Raw genomic sequence first — 24,523 nt, 5'->3', positions numbered from 1 at the left:
TATGTGTGTGACCTTCACTACTTATTAAGTCTTGAACCACGGAAAAAAATTTAACAACTGATCCATAACAACACTTTATTCCCTTCCTTGTTTTCTCTTACTCTGTCATTATATACTGAATTCATTTTAGAACACTAACATTTCATTACTGAGCTATGTACATAACATCATGAACACAGGTTGCCTGGATTACTAAACTATATGATGGATATGATGGGTATGTAATAAGGTAAAATGAGAATATGTATACTAGAAAACAGGGAAAGAGATAGGGCCTGGATCTGTGATCTTATTAATACAGGGAACTCTCAGGTAAGCAAACTCCCTCCACTAATACAAGTCAGCACCTTTTCTGCAAGTTACAGTCTCAGAGAGTTGCTTAGAGTACTCAGAGTGTAAGTGACTTGTCCAGGGGTGACATAATTAACATTTCAGAAAGATAACTTGAACTTAGGTCTTTATGGCTTTGAAGTCATCATCATATATAACTAAAAATGTTCAGATTCACATAATGCAATTATTCTCTTTGGGTTATGTAAGTTCAGCATCTGGCACTTTCTTATCATTTAAATCAATCTGATATATTACTAAAAATACCTTTTTAAAATAATACTTTTTAGGGGGCATGTAAGTGGCTCAGTGGATTGAGAGCCAGGTCTAGAGGTGGGAGATCTTGGGTTCAAATCTGGCCTCAGACACTTCTCAGCTGTGTGACCCTGGGCAAGTCACTTAACCCCCATTGCCTAGCCCTTACTTCTGCCTTGGAACCAATACCCAGTATTGATTCCAAGATGGAAAGTATAGGTTAAAAAATATACTTTTTTAATATTTAATATTTAATTTAATTTTTTAATTTAATATTTAATAATAATTCAACATCAAGGTATCTGACATTCTTGAAGACCTAGCTTCATAAAAACTAAAAGTTAAGTGTTTTATTCATAAATTATCTAGAAAGCTCATATTTCCCACTGTTCAAGATCAAGGAACCCCTACTGTTTCATGTACTCAAAAAAAGGCCTAATTGATGCAATAAAGTACAGCTAATAAATTTGAAGCTATATTTTGTATTTTTTAATGAAATTGGAAAAAAAACATCCAAAAAACCAAATGTAACATCTATTATGAAGTCTCTATTCTAAAGATTAAGTATGTTAAAGGAATAAGGAAATCTGAGTTGGCTTCTGTCTATACTCAGTGTTTCTACTATTAATGTTTTTGGGTCGCTATTTGGACAAGTCTTTGAAAACTAAAGAGTCTTCTAAAGCCACTATTTCTTTTGTTCTGTGAGTAAAGTATACACATGATTTAATAATCAGATTAGGAAAGAACAAAAATCACAGATACTTACCAATTTGTACTTGTTCAGGTTGACTGAGAGAGACAAATGCTGATGTATCATCAATCCAAGATACCTGAATGTTACCTGTAACAATGAAATACAATTCAAGTGAATATGAGTTTATGAATTCTCAAATTTGATTTATGTATCTGAAGTACTCTTTTTAGTATACTTAAAAAAGATAATTAAGCACTGACATAAACATCTGAAAAGATTATCTGTATTATATTACAATACTTAAAGCCTTAGTTGGGCTCTCAATTAACCAGAATGCTTTTGTATGTTGAATTTTTGTATGAAAGAAGCAAAAGAAAATAATTTCTTAACATATACTTATTTAATAATTAAATAAAAAAGAAAAACTTCATAAGCATCTCCTTCCTACACCAAATGAAAGAAATGTATCTCAGATATCTTAGTTAACTGCAAACACAATACACACAAAGTGTTAAGGAAGAGGGAAAGAGATCGAAATGAGAAAGGTTCAAAGTAAAACCAATTATTCAATAACAAATACCTATTGAGCGCTTAATATGTTCAAAGTACTGTGCTAGTTTGTCAGAGATCTAAAGAAATAAATGACAATATTCCTGACTTCAAGAAGCTAATATCTTCTTTGGGAATATTTTTTAAAAACCATAAATATAATTGTTAAATAAAAAACAATATAATATACACCAAGATCAGTGTGGTATATAAGTTCAGAGAAGGAGTTTATCAGGGCAGGTTTTTTTTTACCCTTTTTGGAGGTCATAGAACAATCCTTTTTCCACCTTTCTTTGATAGTCTGATGAAACCTATAGATCCCATCTTTAAAAAAAAAAAAGTTTTAAAATCCAGAGAATTACAGAAGAAATTAATTATAATTAAAAAAACAAGTTGATAGACTCCAATTTAAGAAATCTTGATGATAGAAGATGTTATGGAAAAGGTAGAACTTAGTGGTTAATTAGTCTTAATAATAAGTCATTTATTATAGCACTTTAAGATTTGCAAAGTGTTTTACAAATATTATTTCATTTTATCTTCACAACAACTCTGAGAGATAGGTTCTATTATTATCTCCACTGGGGGTATGAGGAAACCGAGGTAAAGTTTGAGTGACTTGTCTAGGAGCCACACATTTATTGTTTGAGGCTGCATTTGAACTCAGATCTTTCTGACACTAGGTCCAGCTCTCTATCTAATGTATCATTCAGCTGGTTATACAAGGATGGAGATGGAATGAACCAAATCTAGGACAGAAGGTCAGAGTTGGAATTAAGTATAATGTGTTCTAGGAACAATGAGACTAGGTGGCTAAAATAGAGGGTCTGGGAGTAAGGAAAGAAAAAATCTAGGTAGGTATTCAAAGTCCAGATCACTGAGAGGTTTGAAGGATCAGGTCACTGAGTCTGGACTCTTTATTAATCTAGTGGAAATAGGCAAGATAGATTTGAGGGGATAAGAACTAAAGTCAGGGAAACCTGTTAGAAAACTGCTATAGTAGCTCAGAATCACTGAATTTTAAGTGGGAATGAATTTTAAGAGAATATTTTTATTTTTTAGCCCCCCCTAATTAATATCCTATCCCAATACTCAGTGAAGTGATTCCAAATATACTCTTCCCTCAGGAAGCCTGCCTATCATCTTATTCAGGCTTAGCTGAAGGCTTTGTCTCTTACTTTACAAAGGAGACTTTGCTGAGGCCTACTATAAACTCTCTCTTAAACTCTAAGTCCCTTTCTAACATCTCCCATACCCTCCTCTTTTCTCTTATTTTCACATAAGGAGGTGACCAAGGTCTACTAGCCAAAATCAATTCCTCTAAATGTATGTGCCCTAGAACACACCTCTTCCAATCTTCAGAAGACTGTTCCTTTGACTATCTACTTTCTTTCAACTTTTAACTTCCTATTTACTAGTTTATCCCTAGTATGTTCAAGCATGCTCAAGTCTCCCCCATGCTTAGACACAATCAACTAGACCCTATCTTTTCTCTTCATCCTTTCTAAGCCAAACACCATCAAAAAGCAGCACATACTCCTTGCCTATACAGCCTCTGCTCTCCCTGCAGTCTGGCTTCTGACATCACTTAATTCAAACATCCTAAGAACTTTTAGCTCCTCAGTCTATTAATTTTCCATGACAATCCCTCATTTCTCATATCCCTCTACCTTAGCTGAGCCATACACAAAGATGCTGGATGAGCGATCAGGGTCCAATGAGTGATCGGGGTTGGGAGCTGGAGGAAGCAGTATTAGCAATGCGCCAGAGTCAGGGGCGAGGAACTGAGGAATATGGCCTCAAGCAGAGTGCAAGAGTCCTCAAACTGAAAATGGTCAGGCCCATAGGGAGGGAGACCAGGCAAAAAGAAAAAAACAAACAAACTGGCAGGAGCAAGGCAGCAGCTCAGGTAGAGAGTTTGGAGTGCTCAGAGTTCATGGAGGTGGGTGGATGGGCGAAAAGCCTTGGCAGGAGAAAGATGGCTTAAAATTTTATCTAGGCTATCTTAAAAAAGGGGGGAGGGGGGGACGATTTTCTCATCCTTTCTTGGTTGCCAACTGTAAAAATTAAAATTATATCTTAATAGTAAAAATATTATATTTTAGGAAGTTTATTAAATGATCATAAGAAATAAAGGAATAAAGAGGATACAAAATAAAGATCAAGTGTCTGGTTAGCCATTTTCAAGATTCCTATCTTACCACGATTACCACTGGCTGCATGCCAAAGCAGAGAGGTGGGACTCTCCCCATCCTTGCATTATATCCTCTGTCTACAGGAAGTACGTAATGACAGGAAGTCAGTGGGCTTTCCAGAAATGTAGTTCCCCTTTAGGGTAACAGATTTTCAATTATACAAAATGAAGGACAAAAAAATGAAAGGTTTTGAGTTAATTAGAAGAATAAGTAGCTTAAAAGAGGAAGTGGTAAATCTTAACCAAGAAATGGCATTTAAAAGCTAAAATATATGAAATGGAAATCAGTAACTTTATGATAGAGCAAGGAATCTTAGAAGAAAATCAAAAGAATGAAGCAAAAAGGGAAAAAAAGATACCCCCGATATAAAAAACAATTGCCTGAAAAAGATGAAGAGATAATATGAGAATCACTGGACTTCTTGAAAACTGTGTTTTAAAGAAAAAAGTATGGACATTATAATTCAAGAAATCATGAATGAAAACTGTCCAAACTGATTGAAAGGGCAGCTAAGTAACTCAGTGGGCAAAGAGCCAGACCTGGAGGCAGGTGGTCCAGGTTCAAATCTGACCCCAGACACTTCCTAGCCATGTGACCCTGGGCAAGTCATTTAATACACATTGCCTAGCCCTTACCATCCTTCTGCCTTGGAAATGATACTTATATCAATTCTAACATAAAAAGTAAGGGAGTTTTTTAATTAAAAAGTAAATAAATAAGAATTAGAGGACAAAGTAAAGTTTAAAAGAATTTACCAATCACAACCTGAAGATAACCCCAAGAGAAAAATACTAGGAATGTTATTGCCAAAAAAATATAGATACATATAGATATGTAGATGATATATAAACATGATATGTTGTTAAAAATCCAGAAAGGAGTTCAATTACCAAAGAATTGGGTTCACAGAAGATATAGTAGCTTTTACCATATATCATAAGAGATCCTGGGATAGAATATTCTAAAAGATAAGAAGAGATATAGATTTACAACCAACAATAATTTACTCAGAAAAGTTGAGAGTAATCTTATGGGTAAGAAAAGGAAATAATATTTAACAGAGGGACTTTCAACTGTTTCTACTGAAAAACTGTAAGAATTCTGAAATACAAACACAAGAGCTGAGAGAGAGCTAGAAAGATAAATTTTGGCATAATGATGTAGTTCTAATGAATGTCCTCATCCAGAACAGGGAAGAAAAGACCTAAAATCAAAAAGGATGCCTTAGATTACTTCTTCAACAACTAGGGAATAGCTATTGTAGCATTGTTTTAAATGGAAGGAACTAAAGGAAAGTCAAGAAAGAAGGGAGATCAGCTAAACTATTCTGAAAGTAATGTGTAGAATTTATCATATGGTTAACAAAAATAAAAATCAAGAAGTATGAAACATGAAACAGAAATCAAGGATTTTATATAGAAATATTCTATTTGGATGTTTAAGTTTAAAATAAAAACATTTAAATAAATAAATATTTGCTAAATTGATTCTTTATAAAACAATCTTCAAAGAAAATGCCTTTCTTTGTTTAGAATCTATAATCACTTGATCATAATCAAAATATTGTTCCAAATATCAATTCTGAATCCTGTTCACCTTAATCTAATCACCTGAAATGCTATTGAGCCAATAAATAAAAAAATTATTTAACGTTAAATTATATATAAGGCAAATGATAAATACTAATGAAAACAAAGATGAAAGGGGATGGAGCCTATGCCTTCAATAGACAATTCACCAGGGAGAATAGGTCATGTATTTAAATAAGCACATGTAAAATATGGAGGAAATTAAGGAAGACATGACAAAGCAGTATGAACAGTGAATCAAGAGAAGATTATTTTTATTTCTTTAAGAACTGGAAATACCTATATGAAATGATGTGGAGTGAAATAAACAGAACCAGGAGAACATTATACACAGTAACTGAAACACTGTGAGACAATCCAATGTAATAGACTTTGCTACTAATAGCAATGCAATGATCCAGGACAATTTTGAGGGACCTATGAAAAGAATGCTATCTACATCTAAAGATAGAACTGTTGGAGTAAAAATGTAGAAGAAAATTTTATCCCTTGTTTATAAGGGTATATGATTTGGGGTTTTAGTTTTAAAAGATTATTCTACTACAAAAATGAATAATATGGAAATAGGATTTGAGTGATAATACATGTATAATCCAGTGGAATTGCTTGTCAATTCTCGGAGTGGGGAGGGAAGAGGAAAGGGAGACAATATGAATCATCTAACCTTGGGGAAAACATTTAAAAATTTTTTTAATTAAATAAAGTATTTCAGATTTTTAAAGAAAGAAAGATCATTTCAAGCAGCTCCAATGAACTGATATTAGAAATAAAGAAAATCTGAGCCTTCATCCTAAACTGAAGATACATCTTTAATAGTGGGAAATTGGGGCTGGAAGTCTCACCACACCCAGCCTGTGGCAAAGACCTCATTTAGATGTAAACAGTCATTTTATAGGCTTTTGACAATCAATTAACATAATTGTTTTAATAAAATCAAATGTATATATGTTACTAAAGTTTAGGAAATATTTGCTAAGAGAGTTAATAAATTCCAACAAAGATTAAAGAAAGGCAGCCCTATTTGGTCTTGTAATTTCTGGTGATTTAGTACCAATTAAGACCTTGTTTGAACATCAGAAGGATTTACAAAGATCAAGGCCTTTATTAAGTGTCTTAGTCTCTAGAGTGAATGGTTCATGTTATGTTACAAGCACTGTTCATCATTGCAATTTGAAAATAACAATCACAAAAAATACACAAATTAATCTGATGAGGAGACAATTTTCAATTACCTTTAATTGATACTACAAATTACAGACCGACATAATCAGACTTATTATAGTATACTGATTATGGGAGTAAACTTAAAGATAAACTCAAAAGACACCTCTCTGGGCCATAAACTCTGTGGAACCTATAGTAAATGTAAATCCTTTACAAAAGCAAATACCATCTTGTCCTTGTAATAAATTCCTAATTTCTACTACTGACTCAATGATTGTTTCTGTTATCTTCATCAGGAATCAGGATTTATTCAAGCTCAATACCTCAATACCTAATATTCCAAAATTGATAACAAAAGCTCTTAATTTTATTGATAGCTATAGTATTCTAATACTCTACACTATATCTTTTCTAATACTATGGTTAATATATTATTATAATTGATATCTTATACACAGTTTATTAATGGGGTCTAACCCTTCCTAAAAATCATAGTTGCAGTTTATTCCTTGTTTTAATATAATAATCAATGACATAAAAGTAATTTCCTTTTCAATAATCCCTTGTGGCCCCATAAACACATTAAATGACCAAACAAACAAAAATCAGTTATGCCAACAATACAAGGGGTGCCAGAAATGGGAAGCTTCAAAATATGAAGTAAGTCAGAGGGAGGATCAAAGGAGGCCTCCTGAAAGAGAAAGAAAAGAGTAGCTCAATTCTACTCAGCCTCTTATCTACATGAAGATCTACTTATCAGGAGGCAGAGCGAAGAAGGCAGCGTAGTAGCAGGATCATTACAAAGTGTCTCAAAAGGACAGAAATCAAAACCAGGCAAGTAAAGGGGCTCTCCCACTAGACACAGCTATAAAGGTAGGCAATGTTTGGGGATTCCCACTCTATAAGGGGACAAAACTTAACTAATCAAAGCCCCCCTCCCCACACCACCTTACTGCACCAGAGTCAAAGTGAGGGCCAGAGCAATCTCTAAATTCTTGAGGGCTGGCTGAGCACTACAGACTTACCCTTGCTGGCAGTTCAAGGCCTTGGCAGTGAGACTTGAGACTCAAGGCTGAAGAGTGTAGAGCCTGGGCAGCAGAGCACAGTTTAGGCAGAAGCAAGGCTGGACACAGCCTAGGGAGCAGGGGCTGGAAAGACAGCCTCAGGGCAAAATTCTTAAAAGCATGCTACACAAAGAACACCACAGATCTACCTCCCCTCATTCAGGTTCTGACTGGGAAGGGAAAAAACTACCAAGGAAAAGCCTTGAAAGACAGAAGCTAAGAAAGTAATGACCACCAACATGCAGGAATCCCAATCCACTAATGGCAAAAGGAATAAGCAACAGAAAAAACAAAAACAAAAACCTCTTGATCCTGGATAATTTCTGAAGAGAAAAAGAGCAAAATACAGAAGCAACATTAGAGAGTGACAAGCAAACATATCCAAAGTCCACTTCCCCCCAATGGCAATTGGTTACAAGATCTTGAGGAACTAAAAAAGGAGTTTAAGAACCAACCAAAAAAATAGAAGAAAAATGGGAAGAAAAGTGGGAAAAAAACTAAAGTAATTCAAAAAGAAAATAACAGATGAAAAGACAAAATTATTCACTTGTAAAAAGCACAGAAATCATAGGAAGTAATAAGCAAATTGGAGACCAGAATTGACCTACTGGAAGCCATGAAAAGCAGGGTAGACCAAATTGAAAATCATAGCTGAAACCCAGTCTTTAGAGACTAAAATTGGGCAAGTAGAAGCTAATGATCTCACAAGACAGGAAGATACAATAAAGCAAAGCCAAAAGAAGAAGGACAGAATAGAAGGAAAAGTAGAAGGAAACATGAAATATCTATTGAAACAACTTCTATGGAAAACAGATGCAGGAGAGACAATTTGAGAATTATTGGTCTACCAGAAAGGGGGGGGGGGGGGGGGGGCTTGACATCATATTACAAGAACTAAGCCAAGAAAACTGCCCTGATATTCTTGAACAAGAGGGCAAAACAGACATTGAAAGAATCCACAGATCACCCCCTACATTAAATCCCCAAAAGAAAACCCCTAGGAATGTAATAGCCAAATTCAAGAGTTTCCAGGCCAAGGAGAAAATACTGTAAAAGGCCAGAAAAAGACAATATATCAAAATATCAAGGATCCCCAGTCAGGATTACACAAGATCTGGCAGTCTCCACACTAGAGGACAGCAAGGCTTGGTTTATGATATTCAGGAAGGCAAGAAAATTGGGTCTACAACCAAGAATCACCTGCCCATCAAAACTGACTACTTTCAGAGGAAAGTATGGGCATTTAATAAAATGGATTTCCAAGCATTCCTAAAGAAAAGATCAGAACTAAATGAAAAATTTGATGTCCAAATACAAAATGTAAGAGAACTATAAAAAGGTAAAAATGAAAGAGGGGAAAAAAATTTAAGGGATTCAGTAAGGTTAAATTGATTATATTCCTATATGGAAAAATGATATCTGTATCTCTTAAAAATTATTTTCATTATCATAGCAGATAGAAGAAATATTCATAGGTAGAGATTGTAGTATTAAGCTATTTAAGATGATATGTAAAAAAACATTGGGGGGACACAAAAAGAGGATGGTACTAAGAGAAACTAAGAAGAAGAAAAATAGGATAAATTATACCACATAAAGAGGTGCATGGGTGCGGGTGAGAAGAATATTATTATAAGAGAATGGTAATAGGTAAGACACAAACCTTACTCTCAGTGAAATCAGTTCTGAGAGAGAAGAACAGACAAATATATTGGGGTATAGAACTCTATCTTACCCTACAGGGAAGTTGAAAAGAAATAATGAAGGTGGGGACTGGGGTAAGGGGAGTTAAAGGGAGGGAAAGGTTGCGGGGAGGGCAATTAATAGATCTTAAAGAGAAATAGTCAAAGAAAGAGCAGGACTAGGAGAGGAAATCAAAATGATGGGGAATACACAGGTGGTAAATCATAACTCTCAATGTGAATGGAATGAACTTACCCATAAAAAGGAAATAGCAGAGTGTATTAAAAACCAAAATTGTGCCATATGTTGTCTACAAGAAACACACATGAGGAAGGTAGATACACATAGGGTAAAGGTAAGAGGCTAGAGCAAAATTTATTGGGCATCGACTGAGAAAAATAAGGTAGCAGTCACAATCATGATTTCTGACAAAGCCAAAGTAAAAATAGATTTGATTAAAAGAGATAAGAAAGGCAATTACATCCTGAAAAAAGGCAGTATAGACAATGAAGAAATAGCGGTACTCAACATGTATGCACCAAATGGTATAGCATCCAGATTTTTAAAGGAGAAACTATTGGAGCTTAAGGTGGGAATAGATAGTAAATCTATACTAGAGAGAGACATCAACCTTCCTCTCTCAGATCTAGATAAATTAAACTAAAAGATGAATTAGAAAAAATTAAGAGTTAATAGATATATGGAGAAAAGTAAATAGGGATAAAAAGGAATATATCTTCTTTTCAGCAGCATATGGTACATTCACAAAGATTGTCCATGTACTAGAGCATAAAAACATTGCAAATAAATGCAGAAAAGCAGAAATAATGAATGCAACTTTTTAAACCATAATGTGATAAAAATATAATTAGTAAATAATTAAATAATCTGATTCTCCAAAATAGGTTGGTTAAAGAACAAATCATAGAAACAATGATTTCATAGAAGAGAATGACAATGAGGAAACAACATATCAAAATTTGGGGGAGATAGAAAAAGCAATACACGGAGTGGGAGTGGGGGAATTGATTTATATCCTTGAGTGCCCAGATTAACAAATTGGGCATGCAACTAAAAAAACTAGGAAAAGGACAAATTAAAAACCCTCAGATGAAGACCAAATTGGAAATCCTAAAAATCAAAGGAAAAATTAATAAAATTGAAAGTAAAAGAGCTATTAAACTAATAAATAAGACTAGGAGCTGGTATTTTGAAATAACAAATAAAATTAAGTATTGGTTAATCTAATTAAGAAAAAGAAAGAGAACCAAATTAATAGTATCATGAATGAAAAGGATGATCTCGCTTCTAATGAAGAGGAAATTAAGGTAATTATTAAGAACTATTTTGTTCAATTATATGGCAAAAACAATGGCAATCTAAGTGAAATGGATGAATATATACAAAAACATAAATTGCTTAGATTAATAGAAGAGGAAATAGATTACTTAAATAATCCCATATCAGAAAAAGAAATTAAGCAAGCCATCAAAGAACTCCCTAAGACAAAATCACCAGGGTCAGATGGATTTAAAAGTGAATTCTATCAAACATTTGATGATCAATTAATCCCCATAACTCTACAAAGTATTTGACAAAATAGGCAAAGAAGGAGTCTTAAATTCTTTTTTATGATACAAATATGGTATTGATTCCCAAGCCAGGAAGACCAAAAACAAAGAAGACCAATAATCCTAATGAACACAGATGCAAAAATATGAACTAAAACACCAGCTAAAAGGCTATAACAAGTTATCACAAGGATTATTCACTATGATCTGGTGGGGTTTATACCAGGAATGAAAGGATGGTTTAATATTAGGAAAACCATATGACCATATCAACAACTAAACTAATAGAAATTATATGATTATCTCAAGAGATGCAGAAAAAGCCTTTGACAAAATACACCAATTCCTATTGAAAACACTAGAAAATATAGGAATAAGATGACTTTTCTTCAAAATAATGAACAATATTTATTTAAAACCATCAGCAAGTATCATCTGCAATGGTTATAAATTAGATGCCTTCCCAATAAAATCAGGAGTAAAGCAGGGATGCCCATTATCACCACTAGTGTTTAATATATTGTACTAGAAATGCTAGCAGTAGTGATTAGAGAAGAAAAAGAAATTGAAGGGATCAAAGTAGGCAATAAGGAAACTAAACTATCATTCTTTGCAGATTACATGATCGTATACCTAGAGAATATAAGAAAATCAACTAAAAAAACTAGTAAAAGCTATCAATAACTTTATTAAAATTGCAGGGTACAAAATGAACCCACATAAATCATCAGCATTCCTATATGTTTCCAACAAAACACAGAAGCAAGAGTTAGAAAGAGGAACTCCATTTAAAATCACTCTAGACAAGATAAAATACCCGGGAATCTACTTGCCAAGATAAATTCAGGAATTATACAAATGTAACTACAAAGCACGCTTCACCCAAATAAAACAATCTAAACAACTGGAAAAACATCAATTGCTCACATGTAGGACAAGCTAATATAATAAAAATGACAATCCTACCTAAATTTACTTATTCAGTGCTATACCTATCCAACTACCAAAAAAACTTTTTTTTTATAGAATTAGAAAAAATTATTACAAAGTTCCTCTGGAAGAACAAAAGATCAAGAATATCAAAGGAAATGATTTAAAAAAAAGGGAAGGATGGAGGCCTAGCTTTATCAGATCTCAAACTATGCTATAAAGCAGTGATCATCAAAAGTATATGATACTTGCTTAGAGATAGAAGGATGGATCAATGGAATAGACTTGGAATAAATGACAGGAGCAAAATCGTGTTCAATAAACAGAAAGAATCCAGGTTTTGGGACAAGAACACACTATTTGACAAAAAATGCCAGGAGAACTGGAAAACAGTATGGGAGAAATTAGGCTTAGATCAACATTTTACACCGTATGCCAAGATTAACACAGAGTGGGTAAATGACTTAAATATAAAGAAGGAAATCATAAACAAATTAGGTGAACATAGGTATACCTGTCAGATCTATAAAAGAGGAAGGAATTTAAGACCAATCAGGAGATAGAGAACACTACAAAATATAAAATGAATACTGTTGATTATATTAAAATTAAAAAGTTTCTGGACAAAGAAAACCAATGCAACCAAAATTAGAAAGCAACAAATTAAGAAAAAAAAATTATAACAAAAACCTCTGACAAAGTCTCATTTCTCAAATTTATAAGGAGCTAAGTCACTTGTACAAAAAAAATTAAGCCATTCCCCAATTGACAAACGGGCAATGGACATGAATAGGCAGTTTTCAGATTAAAAAAATCAAAATATCAGGGGCAACTGGGTAGCTCAGTGGCTTGAGAGCCAGGCCTAGAGATGGGAGGTCCTAGGTTCAAATCTGACCTCAGGCACTTCCCAGCTGTGTGACCTTGGGCAAGTCATTTGACTCCCATTGCCCTTACCACTCTTCTGCCTTGGAACCAATAAACAGTACTGATTCCAAGACAGAAGGTAAGGGTTTAAAAAAAATAAAAGTATCAATAAGCACATTAAAAAGTGTCCTATATCTCTCATAATTAGAAAAATGCAAATGAAAACAATGCTAAGGTACCACTTCACACTTAGCCAATATGATAATAAAGGAAAATAATAAATGTTAGTGGGGCTGTGGCACAATTGGGACACTAATGCATTTCTGGTGGAGTTGTAAATTAATCCAGCCATTTTGGAAGGCAATAGGAATTATGCACAAAGGGCTTTAAAGGAATGCATACCCTTTGATCCAGCAATAACACTGCTGGGTTTTTACCCCAAAGAGATAAGATACGACTTGTACAAAAATATTCATAGTCACACTCTTTGTGGTAGCAAAAAATTGGAAAATGAAGGAGTGTCCCCTGATTGGGGAATGGCTGAACAAATTGTGGTATATAATGGTGATGGAATATTATTATGCTGTAAGGACTGATGATCTGGAGGCTTTCTATATAAATTGGGAGGACCTCAATGAACTAATGCAGAGTGAAATGAGCAGAACCAGAACATTATACACAGAAAGTAAAACATTGTGGAAAAATCCAATGTAATTGACTTTGATACAAGTAGCAATGCAATAAGCCTGCATATGCCATCAGAAGGACTTATGGGAAAGAATGCTATCCACATTGAGAGAAAGAATTATGGGAGTAGAAATGTAAAAGCAAAATATATGACATCATTTATCACGTGTATATATGGATATGTGATTTGGGGTTTAGGCTTTTAAAAATCGCTCTATAACAAAAATCAATAATTTTTGTAAATAGGTATCAAATGATAACATTTGTACAATCCAGTGGAATTGCTTGTCAGCTTTGGGAGGTGGGAGGGAAGGGGGAGGGAAAGAAAATTATCATGTAAACATGGAAAAAATTTAAAAATTAAAAACTTTTTAAATAAATTAAAAAATTTTTAAAGATCTACATATCACTGATTTTAACATCAAGTGCTATATAAAGACAATTTTATCATTATCAGACACTAACAGAACCTAAAAAATTTTATCCTTTATCTGGGCTTCTTTGTTTTCCCTGGTGACAGAAATTTAACTACATCAAGAACAATTTTATCTTGCTTTTTTGGTAATTTTCCCTAAATATTATAACTCTAATGGTTTTTACAAAGGTTATATTATGCCACAATGAGAAAGACCAAGAGTAAGGTTAAAACCTTGCACATTAACATTTCTTTTTTCCTAAACTGATGCTTTCTATGTACTACTTAACCATCTAAGCAAAAAAAAAAATTTTTTTTAATTGAAAGTACAAAAGTAAATCTGTAACTTTGAGTTACTTACCAAAGGCACTAAAAAGCTGGTAAAGGTCGCTGGTTTTCCATTCTTTGGGAAATGTCACATGTAGAACATGATCTCGTTTGGGTTGCACTATGAGACATTTTTAATGGAAGGTTTATATTTGAAAGGTGGCTCAGGTACAACACTAGATTACCTACTTCAAAGGCAACTTAAGCTCTACTACTTCCTTTAACTTATTTTTCTATTCAAGACATTTCCTAGTAGATATCAAGCACAGACTAATTTGGAGATTCTCTATTAATGTTACATGATTAATAAATGGTACTCAAGAACTACATCTCTTTTAATAGGATAAATGAAAGGCATCTTATACTTGACCTCAGTTTTTGCTATAGTAGTAATGATAATAATAATAATAATAATATGATAGCTAACTTTATATAGTACCTACTATGTACCAGACACTATGCTATTTTATGATCATTATCTCATTTAATCTTTATAGCCACCCTGGGAGTAGAAAAGACTGAAAGAGTGCTATTATTTTCATCATTTTACAGATGAGGAAACCGAAGCAAAGAGAAGTTAAGAGAATTGCCCAAGATCATATAGCTATTGAGTGTTTGAGGCCACAATTCAACTTAGGTCTTCCTGAGTCCAGGCCTTGTGTTCTATTCACCAAAACCACCCAGCTGTCTAAATAGCAAAAATCTCCCAGAGTCCTTTTGGTAAAATATTCTTTGTTCTCACAAAAATCCTCTTGTAACTCCCACTAATTTTATTTTTAAAGATGTAAAGATCTCTTTGTTTAGGATCTTTCACTGGACCATTTCTTCTCATTTTAATCTGTTCATTCCTTATACTGGTTTAGAAGATAATAGACTCATTGCCCAACTTTACTTATATCAGTTTTGCTTAAATGTAAGTCTCTCAATTCTTCACTCCTAAGCCACAAAATCATAACTTAGATAAAGTTAGGCAGAAAAAAAGGATAACCATGAATTAGGCAGACAGAAGAAAGAGAAAAAGAAGCATTTTTCTTCTAAGTATGCAGTCTTTTTAATGGGAGAAAAATATCCAAATACTACCAAAAAACTAGGGCTTTTTAAAGGTGATTGCTGAAGAAAAGCTGAGTTTACTGAATAACTATAAGTAAAAAAGATATATAAGTTTTTGCTATAAAACTGGATATAAAAATCTGGAGGAAATCATAAAATTAGAGTCACTCTCCACTTTGCAATGAATGAGTTTTCTTGAGAGATATTATTCCTGGCAGCCCTAAATATCACATACCGATTTTTTCAAACTTAAAGAAATAAAAATCACTTACAGTCTGGTCCTTCCAAATTGAGATATGGGATATCCATGACCCTCATAAGAAATAACCTAAAATAACAAGAAAGGGGGAAAGATAATGGCCAAACTTACATTTTACTTTAAAAAACGGAAATATGGAATTCTTTAAGCATTCTAAACAGAATCAACCTTATTTCACAAATCCTAGCATAGTAAATATCATCTATATTTTTTAAAAGTAGTAACTTAGACTAATAAGTATCAGTAGCAACAATAAATGATAGAAAGTGACACAGTCATTTAGACTACAATGAAACAAAGTATTAGAGACTACTTATTTTACTAACTTAAAAAAGTTCTTGCAACCTAAATCCTTGGCATGCTCCAATGGTTCAAAATCAGAAACTGATATGATTTTATTGGCAGAATTGATATTAAGGAGACATTAACATTTGCCTTATCACTGTACTACTCTAAGAACCATGGGATCTTTCCATCCAACTCGTAGCTGAAACTTTTACATGTATTACCTCCCCATTGGAATATAACCTCCCAGAGATCAGGAAACTTTCACATGTATTATCTCTCCATTAGAATATTCTTTATATAATCCCTGAGAGCAGGGATTGTCTTACTTACCGCTTTGTATTCCTCTTACTTAGCATGGTAAGAAAAGTAAATGCTATATTTATTCACTCATCCTAAATGCCTTTTTTTGGCTTTGATTAATAAAAGTATCAAACAAAAGATAAAGAATCCTCAACTGCTAAGAAAATTATGCTTCTGATTTCCATTTTTATTTCTTAAATGAAAAGTCTCTTAAAATATTAATTAAAATTTATATTTAAATGGGTTTCAGGTTGTCTACTGTATGGTCACTTCCACCAGTGCAATTCACATATGCACACACATATCCCTCATTCTTAAATCATGACTTGTTTACTTCTTATTTTACTTTCTCAAGTATAAACTCAATGATGATTGTGTTACTTTTTTCAATGAAGCCAGAAATACTACTCATGACTACAAAATCTTTACTAGTTTTATTTTTAAAAATAATTTCTCATGGGCAACTGGGTGGTTCAGTGGAGCCAGGCCTAGAGATGAGGTCCTGGGTTGAAATTTGGCCTCAAACACTTCCTAGCTGTGTGACCCTGGGCAAGTCACTTAATCCCCATTGCCTACATCTTTTTGCCTTGGAACCAATACACACTATTGATTATAAGATGGAAGGTAAGGGTCTTTAAAAATAAAGTTTTTTTTCAAGAGAGTCTATCTTATTTTTTTTAAAGTGCTCACTTTTCAAGATTCTTTTTGCCTACTAAATTAATCCTAACATCTAAGAATTGGCCTAAAAGAGCTCATTCAAACTAAAAACTTGGGAAGTTATTCTTACAAATAGTGTAGTGGTCTCAATATACTGTGCCACAAAAATTCATTCAATGAAATTAAATTCTCTATATGTAAATTCAAAAAATTAATCCCTGAATTCTAGTGTATCCTCTATTTATTGGTTTAAGAACCTAAAAGTAGGAGTTAAATTACATTCCTTAAAAATTATATTCTGGCGGAACAGGCTAGGCGGCTCAGTAGACAGAGAACCAGGCCTAAAGATGAGAGATCCTGGGTTCAAATCTGTCCTCAAACACTTCTTAGCTATGTGACTCTGAGCAAGTCATTTAACTCTCACCATTGCCCAACTTGTACTACTCTTTTGTGCCTTGGAACCACTGCACAGTAATGATTCTAAGTCAGAAGATATGGGTTAAAAAAAAGAAATATATTCCTGAAAAGTATTAAAATATCATAAGACTTCAAGAACAAGGAAGAGATTATAAGAAATTATATGAATTATATTATAAAGGAATTATAATTCATATAATGAAAGAATTATAATAGAGCTTCTTTAAATAATTTTAATATTGTAGTCACTAAGTATTAATTAATTAAGATTCAAGAGAAAGGGAAGGTCATGAATCCCTGAAGTGATAGAAGTATTTTCCAACTGAAGAGTAACTGAAATGCAAAGTGACAGCTAAATGTTTTGGTAGAGAAAGTTCTGGACTTGGAGTCAAGAAGCCCTAAATTTAAACCCTACCTCAAATATTACATGATTACCAAATGGTGCTCAAGCTGTTCAAAATGCTGGGTAAGTCATTTAACCTCTTCTTGCCTGTTTCCTCATCTGCAAAACAAGGGTTATGGACTCCAAGGTCTTTTCCAGTTCTTAGTCCATGATACTTTGAATCATCTTTGAAATTATCAGTCAATAGACAAAGCATTAATTTCCAAAATTTTCAATTAGTAGGTCACTTTTCCAGACTATATTTGAAAGCATGACATTATTAATAATATATCTCAGGAAACTATTTTACTGGCTGAGAAGTTCATTGTGAATGAGAAAAAGGTCAAATTTAAACTAAGGGAAATTATTTAAAATGCATTAACAATGGAAACAGATATCAAGTACAACCCAATGGAATTCTTTGTCAGCTCTGGGAGCGGGGAGCGAAGAGGGAAGGGAAAGAAAATAAATCATGTTAACATGGAAAAATATTTAAAAATATAAAATTTTTTAAATAAAAATCAAATAAAAGGCATTAACAGGGGCAGGTAGGTAGTAAAGTAGATAGAGTACAAGACCTGGAGTTGGGGAGGACCTAGGTTCAAATCTGGCCTCAGACACTTCCTAGCTTGGTGACTCTGGGCAAGTTACTAACTTTGATTGCCTAGCCCTTGCTGCTCTTCTCTTAGAACTGATACTAAAGGTGTTATTTAAAAAAAAAAAGGAAAGAAGTTGAAGGAAGGGAACACATTGACAGAGGATTCTTTTTTTTGTTTGATATTTTTAGTTACAGGCTTACCTAATACTATATTTGGAAAAGTTGTGGAATCTTTTCAATCTGCCTATATATATATAACCTATGATTTAATATTTTTAAAGGTCCTCCTTCATTACTCTCATTAATATGTGCTATTTAAAGCAATGTCAATTTTCTGTACTAAGTTATAAGTTGTCTACAAATTTTTTCTAGATATAAAACATTTTTATGAATTAAAATTTCTAGCCAAAATAAAATACTCAAATGACAAAAAAAAAACTATTCAAATGACAAAAAGCTATCCAAACAACATTATCTTGCCTGCTTATTATTTCAACCAAATAGAAAGTTCTTACACACAACTTATTCCTTAACTTTTTCCCATTCTTCTGATTTTAGTGATTTGGTTTTGGACACTGAATGAACGAACCCAAACTATGTCAAAACATGAAACTCCATGCTGTATGTAAGTTGGCAGGCAATAATATATTAAGAAAAGTCATGAGACTGAAATGAACTCTTGTTTTTGCAGTTTTGCTTCTGGGAATAAAAACCAAGGTAAACTCCTCTCAGAGAACTCTCATCTCCCTTGTAAAATGTTGCTTGTAGACCATTATGCTGGAAAAAAATGTGTGGTCTTTGAAATTTTAATAATATCCTCTAAGTGGATGTATATTACACGCAGACTAGTTGTCACAGGGTCTACACTAATTCTGTAGAGAACTGTAAAACACTTTACATATAAATCACCTTACATGAGGATACATTTTAAGCAAAAAAAAGAAATTTTTATAATTCTTGTGAACTGTATGAAAGAAAAATCAGAATGTCTTTCATCTTTAGATATCAAGAGATGTTCACTCAAACTAACAGTTCTACAAAATTTCATTCTTGTTTCCGTGATGGTGCTATGTGGCTATTGAAGTGTAAATAAATTCAAGAAAAACCCTATTTTCAGACCATTAATGTAATTAATTCTTCCATCTCTTTTCATGAATATCTTATTATGTCTGACATAAACAACAAAGTAGATACCTTCTGCCATTATCTCCTCCTTCACTCCCATCTCACATGATGAAGGGGTATAAACCTCAAAATTTCTTAGACTTATAAATGTTGGAAATTTCACCATTGGGAAATTTCATACTTGAAAAATTTCCTATTGATAGTGGGTCTTGACTATTGGAATGTGAACCCCATTGGCATGGGAAGTTCCTTCTCTTCCCTTAAGATTACTTTAGGACAGAAACCTTTTGCTGAACAATGGAAAGGACTTTGACCTATGCTTAAGCATAGAACAGGAATTTCTTTGAGTCATGATTGATTTTAGAATTGATACAATGGAGATACTTGGAATCAATCTCCACCCTATTCAGTCCTAACAGGATTGAGTAAGGGCTACAGCCTAGATCAAAATTTAATTATTCCAATCTCTACCCTACTCGGGTTAACAGGATTTAGGAAGGGCTGTAGCAAAGGATCAAAGATTTAATTATTTGAAATTATGACCTACAACAGACATGTGCAAAGCCAGACCTCTGGGCGGTCCTGGGTTAAGCTAGAGCCTCCATTGGCACAGGGAAATTGATGGACCCGTGATTGGTAGATGTGAGGACTGAGGGGAGGGAACTTGGATGGTTTCCTTAAGGATGGGGGGTCCAAAGACTCGAGGTGGGGGTTGAGAAATTGGTCGGTGTGGTTGGTGTGTGCTCTGAGGAGCTTGCTCTGAAGGAAGCTGAAGGTGGGGGCCTCTGAGACTGTTTCTCCATTTTGGTCACGTGAGTAATAGGGACTGATCTCTTTTCTTTGCCCCAGCTATCTAAGGGCTTGGGCCTTTTGGCCCAGCCTAAACAGAAGGGGTATTTAAGCCCTATTCCCTTCTCTCCCTTTTTCTCTCTCTCTATCTCTAATTCCTTTCCTCCTCCTATTGTAATTAAACTCCATAAAAGATTGACTGCTGACTTAAGTTTTCATTTAGGAATTACATAGCTGAATTCCTTGGCGACCTTAAATTAATATATATCAGTCTTTTAAAGTGATTCCCTTGTCACAGGGGCTATCCCCTCTACTTGTTCAAATGATTGCATTCCATCCTGTCTCCTCCAATATATTATTCTGTCATCCTTACTCTCACTTATTTTTATTCTCTCCCTTGGATTGGTCCCTTCTGCCTACAAACATTCCCTTATCTTCCCCAACCTGGGGAGAAAAAAAGCCCATCACTCAATTTTTCCATCCCTGATAACTACGGTCTGGATCTCTTCTGCCCTTGGTAACTATTAAGGTCCTTGAAGAGACGTTCTGTGGGGCAGGTAGATAGCACAGTGGATAGAGTGCCATGCCCAGAATCAGGAAAGCCTGGGTTCAAATGTGCCCCCAGATATTTCCTAGTTGTGTGACCCTGGGCACTTAACCCTAATTGTCTAGTCTTTGCTACTCTTGTCTTAGAAATAAGGGTTTAAGGGGGCAGCTGGGTGGCTCAGTGGATTGAGAGCCAGGCCTAGAGATGGGAGGTCCTAGGTTCAAATCTGGCCTCAGACACTTCCCAGCTGTGTGACTCTGGGCAAGTCACTTGACCCCCATTGCCTAGCCCTTACACAGTATTGGTTCCAAGACAGAAGGTAAGGGTTTTTTTAAAAAATAGAATAAAATAAGGGTTAAAAAAAAAAGTCAGCTGCAATAGATACCTCCGTCTTCTTTCCTTTCACTCTTATTAATCCTTTACAATCTGGCTTCTGACCATATCATTCTACCAAAACTGACCTTTCCAAAGTTTTACGAGTGAATGCCTCATTATCAAATCCATCTGGTGGCCTTTTCTTAATTCTCATTCTTCTTCATCTCTCTATAACCTTTGACATTGTTGATCACTCTCCTCACAGTTACTTTCTTCTTTCAGGTTTTGGGGAGCCCTCTTTCTTGAATCTTTTCCTATTTGACTACTTCTTCTCAGTCTCCTTTACTGGATTCTTTTACAGATTTCATACCCTCTAACTACAGGTGTCCCTCAGAGTTATATCCAGGATTTTCATCTCTTCTCCCTCAATACCACTTCATGTGGTGATCTCATCACCTTCCATGGATTTAATTACCATCTCTATGCTAATGATTTTCAAATCCCCCTACAATGCCTCAAATTTTCTGCTGACCTCTAACCTTCCACCCATCTGCATCCCAAAATTCTCAAACTGAATGTCCATGAGACATCGTAAACTGAACTTAAGATCTTTCCCCCCTAAACTTTCCCTTCTCCTACCTTCCTTGTTACTAAAGGAGACAAAATTATCCTCCCTCTCTAAGGAAGCATGCTCTCCAATGAGTCTATCATTTTCACGGGGGAAAAAAGCATCAATACAAATACAGAGTTTACAATGTAAGGTACCCCAAAAAAGTCTTGTAGCTTTAAAATTTAATAATTTCTGAAATAACAATGCTACATACTTCCATTGAAAGTTCAATTATTTAAATTTCTTCTGTACATATTTTGTGAATTTTAAATAATAAAATTTTCATTTTAGCAAGACAGGCAGTTGTTATGATTTATATGTGAGACAGTTTCCGCACGATAATTTCTCAAATCAGTGGCTCCAAAGTGGTCTTCTTGTTTGGTCACCTCAGTCACCAGATCTATGTCCATTAGAATTTCTATTGAAGAGTCATGTCAAAAATGACATGTATGCATCAAAACCCCGCTCTTTGGATAATGTTATAGCTAAGATTACAAATGCAATCTTTTCACTGCTTTTTACAAAGCAAAATTTGATGACAGGCATGTATTTAAGACATTGGTTATGCTGAATTTTCATAAAAATATAAAAATATTTTAGAAATTTGATTGATCTTTCATATATTTTAAAAATTTGTACCACTTCTATTTCTTAAATTATTTTTTTAAAAGCAAACACAAGATTCTAAATGGCACTAAGACTTTTTAGATGAATAAAAGCACTCAGCCAAAACTACAGAGAAATGGCAATACCTTAACCTGTGTGACCTCACATTCCAAACCTTTGACCACATTTAGGTGGGGTCTTGACCTATTCAACTGGCTAATTCATTACAAGAGCAAACCATCAACCCAGTAAAAGAGTAACACTAACAATGTCGTCAAACCCAAAATTCAACTTCCATCTGAAGAAACGCTCACATGCCTATTTTGCCTTAAGGATTACATAGATAGCTCTTCCTTTAAGAGTACTCTGGTGAGGTAAGTAAGGCACATATCTCTATTTAACAAATGTATGTGTGCGTACTGCATGATAACAGGATTCCCAGGCAATAGCTACCTGATGAACCAACTAACCACTAAAAAGATTAACAGAAAGGATATTTTTTTCATACACACTAAATTAGTTTCAAATAATGTGCGAGGAAACAGTGGCAGAGCTATCCTAGAACCCACCTATAAGCAGGTTTTCTCTAAGGAAAGGTTTCAATTAGTTAAGAGGAAGGTTGGGATGAAACAATAGATAGGAAATCTAATAGCTATAGCTACAATTCAAGAGTAGTCTTTCTACATGTCTTGTGAAGAGTATGTTGTGGGAAAAAAAGACCCACATGTACCATGTTTTTCTAGGAATCTGAATTCTAATGTAGTGATCACTACCAGAAAGTTGCAGAATAATTGAACTTGATAGGGAAAGCGACCATCACACAATTATATAAACTTAATAGCTAGTCAGCAGAACCCTGAATACCATGTCAAAGCACATTTTACCAAAGAAAACTTATTCTAATTTCTTTGACAGAGAAAAATCTCCAGTCATCAAATTTTCCATCTTTCTTTCAAAGTGCTAAGACTTTATATACAGGCCAAATGTAGATTTCATTTGGTCTGCTATTATCAAAACTATACTCATCTTTCTAATAAACTTATCCTCAAGAGAGATTATGCACACAGGATTACAGATTTAGATATTTTCAAGTGAAAGTGCTTCTCTAGCCCCACTAAAATCTAGGAGATAGAACTATTGAATAAAATCTGATCTTGATGCAATTTTAGTGAAGAATTAATTTGTAGCTTAGCTTCACTCTGTGCTTTTCAACTCAAAATTGAAACATTTAATGACTAACCAGGTCTACTGTACTTGCAAATAGTCTCGGTATTTCCTCCAGGCCACAGCAATAAAAGCACTGCATAAGAAGCTTGTATGCTAAGGTTCATCATTATACATATTTATGGGCTATGAAAAACTAATTTTATCGTCAGGAGGAAAAGGTAAGCAGAAATGTGTCTCAAATAAGGCTATTTATTTTGAGTGTTCAGTAATGCTTCTGTGTAAAATATGAGTGAATGCACAGAAGAGAGTTGTTTTAGAATTATTTATTTTACTTCTAGTCAGTTGTAGACACAATTTTCAACCAAGTCACTTGCTCTTTGGACAAAGAGAGGGTTGCCTGACATTTGTTCCCAGAGGTCAATTCGTGTGCTTTCCTCTGAACAGAGATGTAGCATTATCAACACCAAATGTGAGGAAGGTTCATTTGAAGAGTATTCACCAAATGAACCTCATCAAATTATATCTAGAGTATACAGCAATAAAAATGTTGAAGTGGCCATTCAACAGAGGCAATATCTATAGTTCTTTCAGCTTTCATCTGGATGGATAGATTTTAAAATATAAGAGTAAACTAAACATAGTGATTTCCCAAAACAGTTAAGTCAGCAACAGCTCTTAAAACCCATGGGGGGTTAGGTAGTTTGTGAAAACAAAAAGCTACTAAAATTATCATTCTTTAATACTAACAATAAGTTTCTGGAATGTTTTTCTCAATTTTTAGATTGTTAACCCTTAATAAAGGATAACAACAGATCCTTAAACCAGAACCACTTGCCTGCTTGCTTGGAGCATAGCATAACTTAAGCCCTGTAAGTACAAGGCAAGGCTGATTTTTCATACATTTCACTGTTAATCTCCCCCTAATAGAGTAGACAAGTTGCTAAAATATGGATGTGTGGGTTGATATTATTTTTCCAAACAAGGTAGAATTAAAGTAAACATATTAAGTCAATACTTATTCTGAAGAGGAATTTTTGCAAAGTAATAAAAGCATCTTTACCACATCATGACAGCTTGGTGTTTGGACTGCCTCATA

The 24,523-nt window shown here is 34.1% G+C and overlaps 1 protein-coding gene across 2 annotated transcripts in view; it reads right to left on the bottom strand.

The window, feature by feature from the left end:
* PARN (poly(A)-specific ribonuclease) overlaps positions 1-24,523 on the bottom strand; it is a 217,079-nt gene that overhangs the window by 131,153 nt on the left and 61,403 nt on the right. For both annotated transcript variants that reach the window (XM_007498625.3, XM_056806156.1), the window contains 3 exons: positions 15,640-15,695; positions 14,352-14,438; positions 1,352-1,426 (listed from right to left, as the gene is read on the bottom strand). In XM_007498625.3, coding sequence (XP_007498687.1) covers positions 1,352-1,426; positions 14,352-14,438; positions 15,640-15,695 — 218 coding nt within the window. The remainder of the gene's footprint in view (positions 1-1,351; positions 1,427-14,351; positions 14,439-15,639; positions 15,696-24,523) is intronic.

This window comes from Monodelphis domestica, chromosome 7 (genome assembly GCF_027887165.1).
Source record: "Monodelphis domestica isolate mMonDom1 chromosome 7, mMonDom1.pri, whole genome shotgun sequence".
Classification (NCBI taxonomy): Eukaryota; Metazoa; Chordata; class Mammalia; order Didelphimorphia; family Didelphidae; genus Monodelphis; species Monodelphis domestica.
The sequence above is the reverse complement of the archived record's forward strand: the minus strand, read 5'-3'. Positions and strand labels throughout refer to the sequence as shown.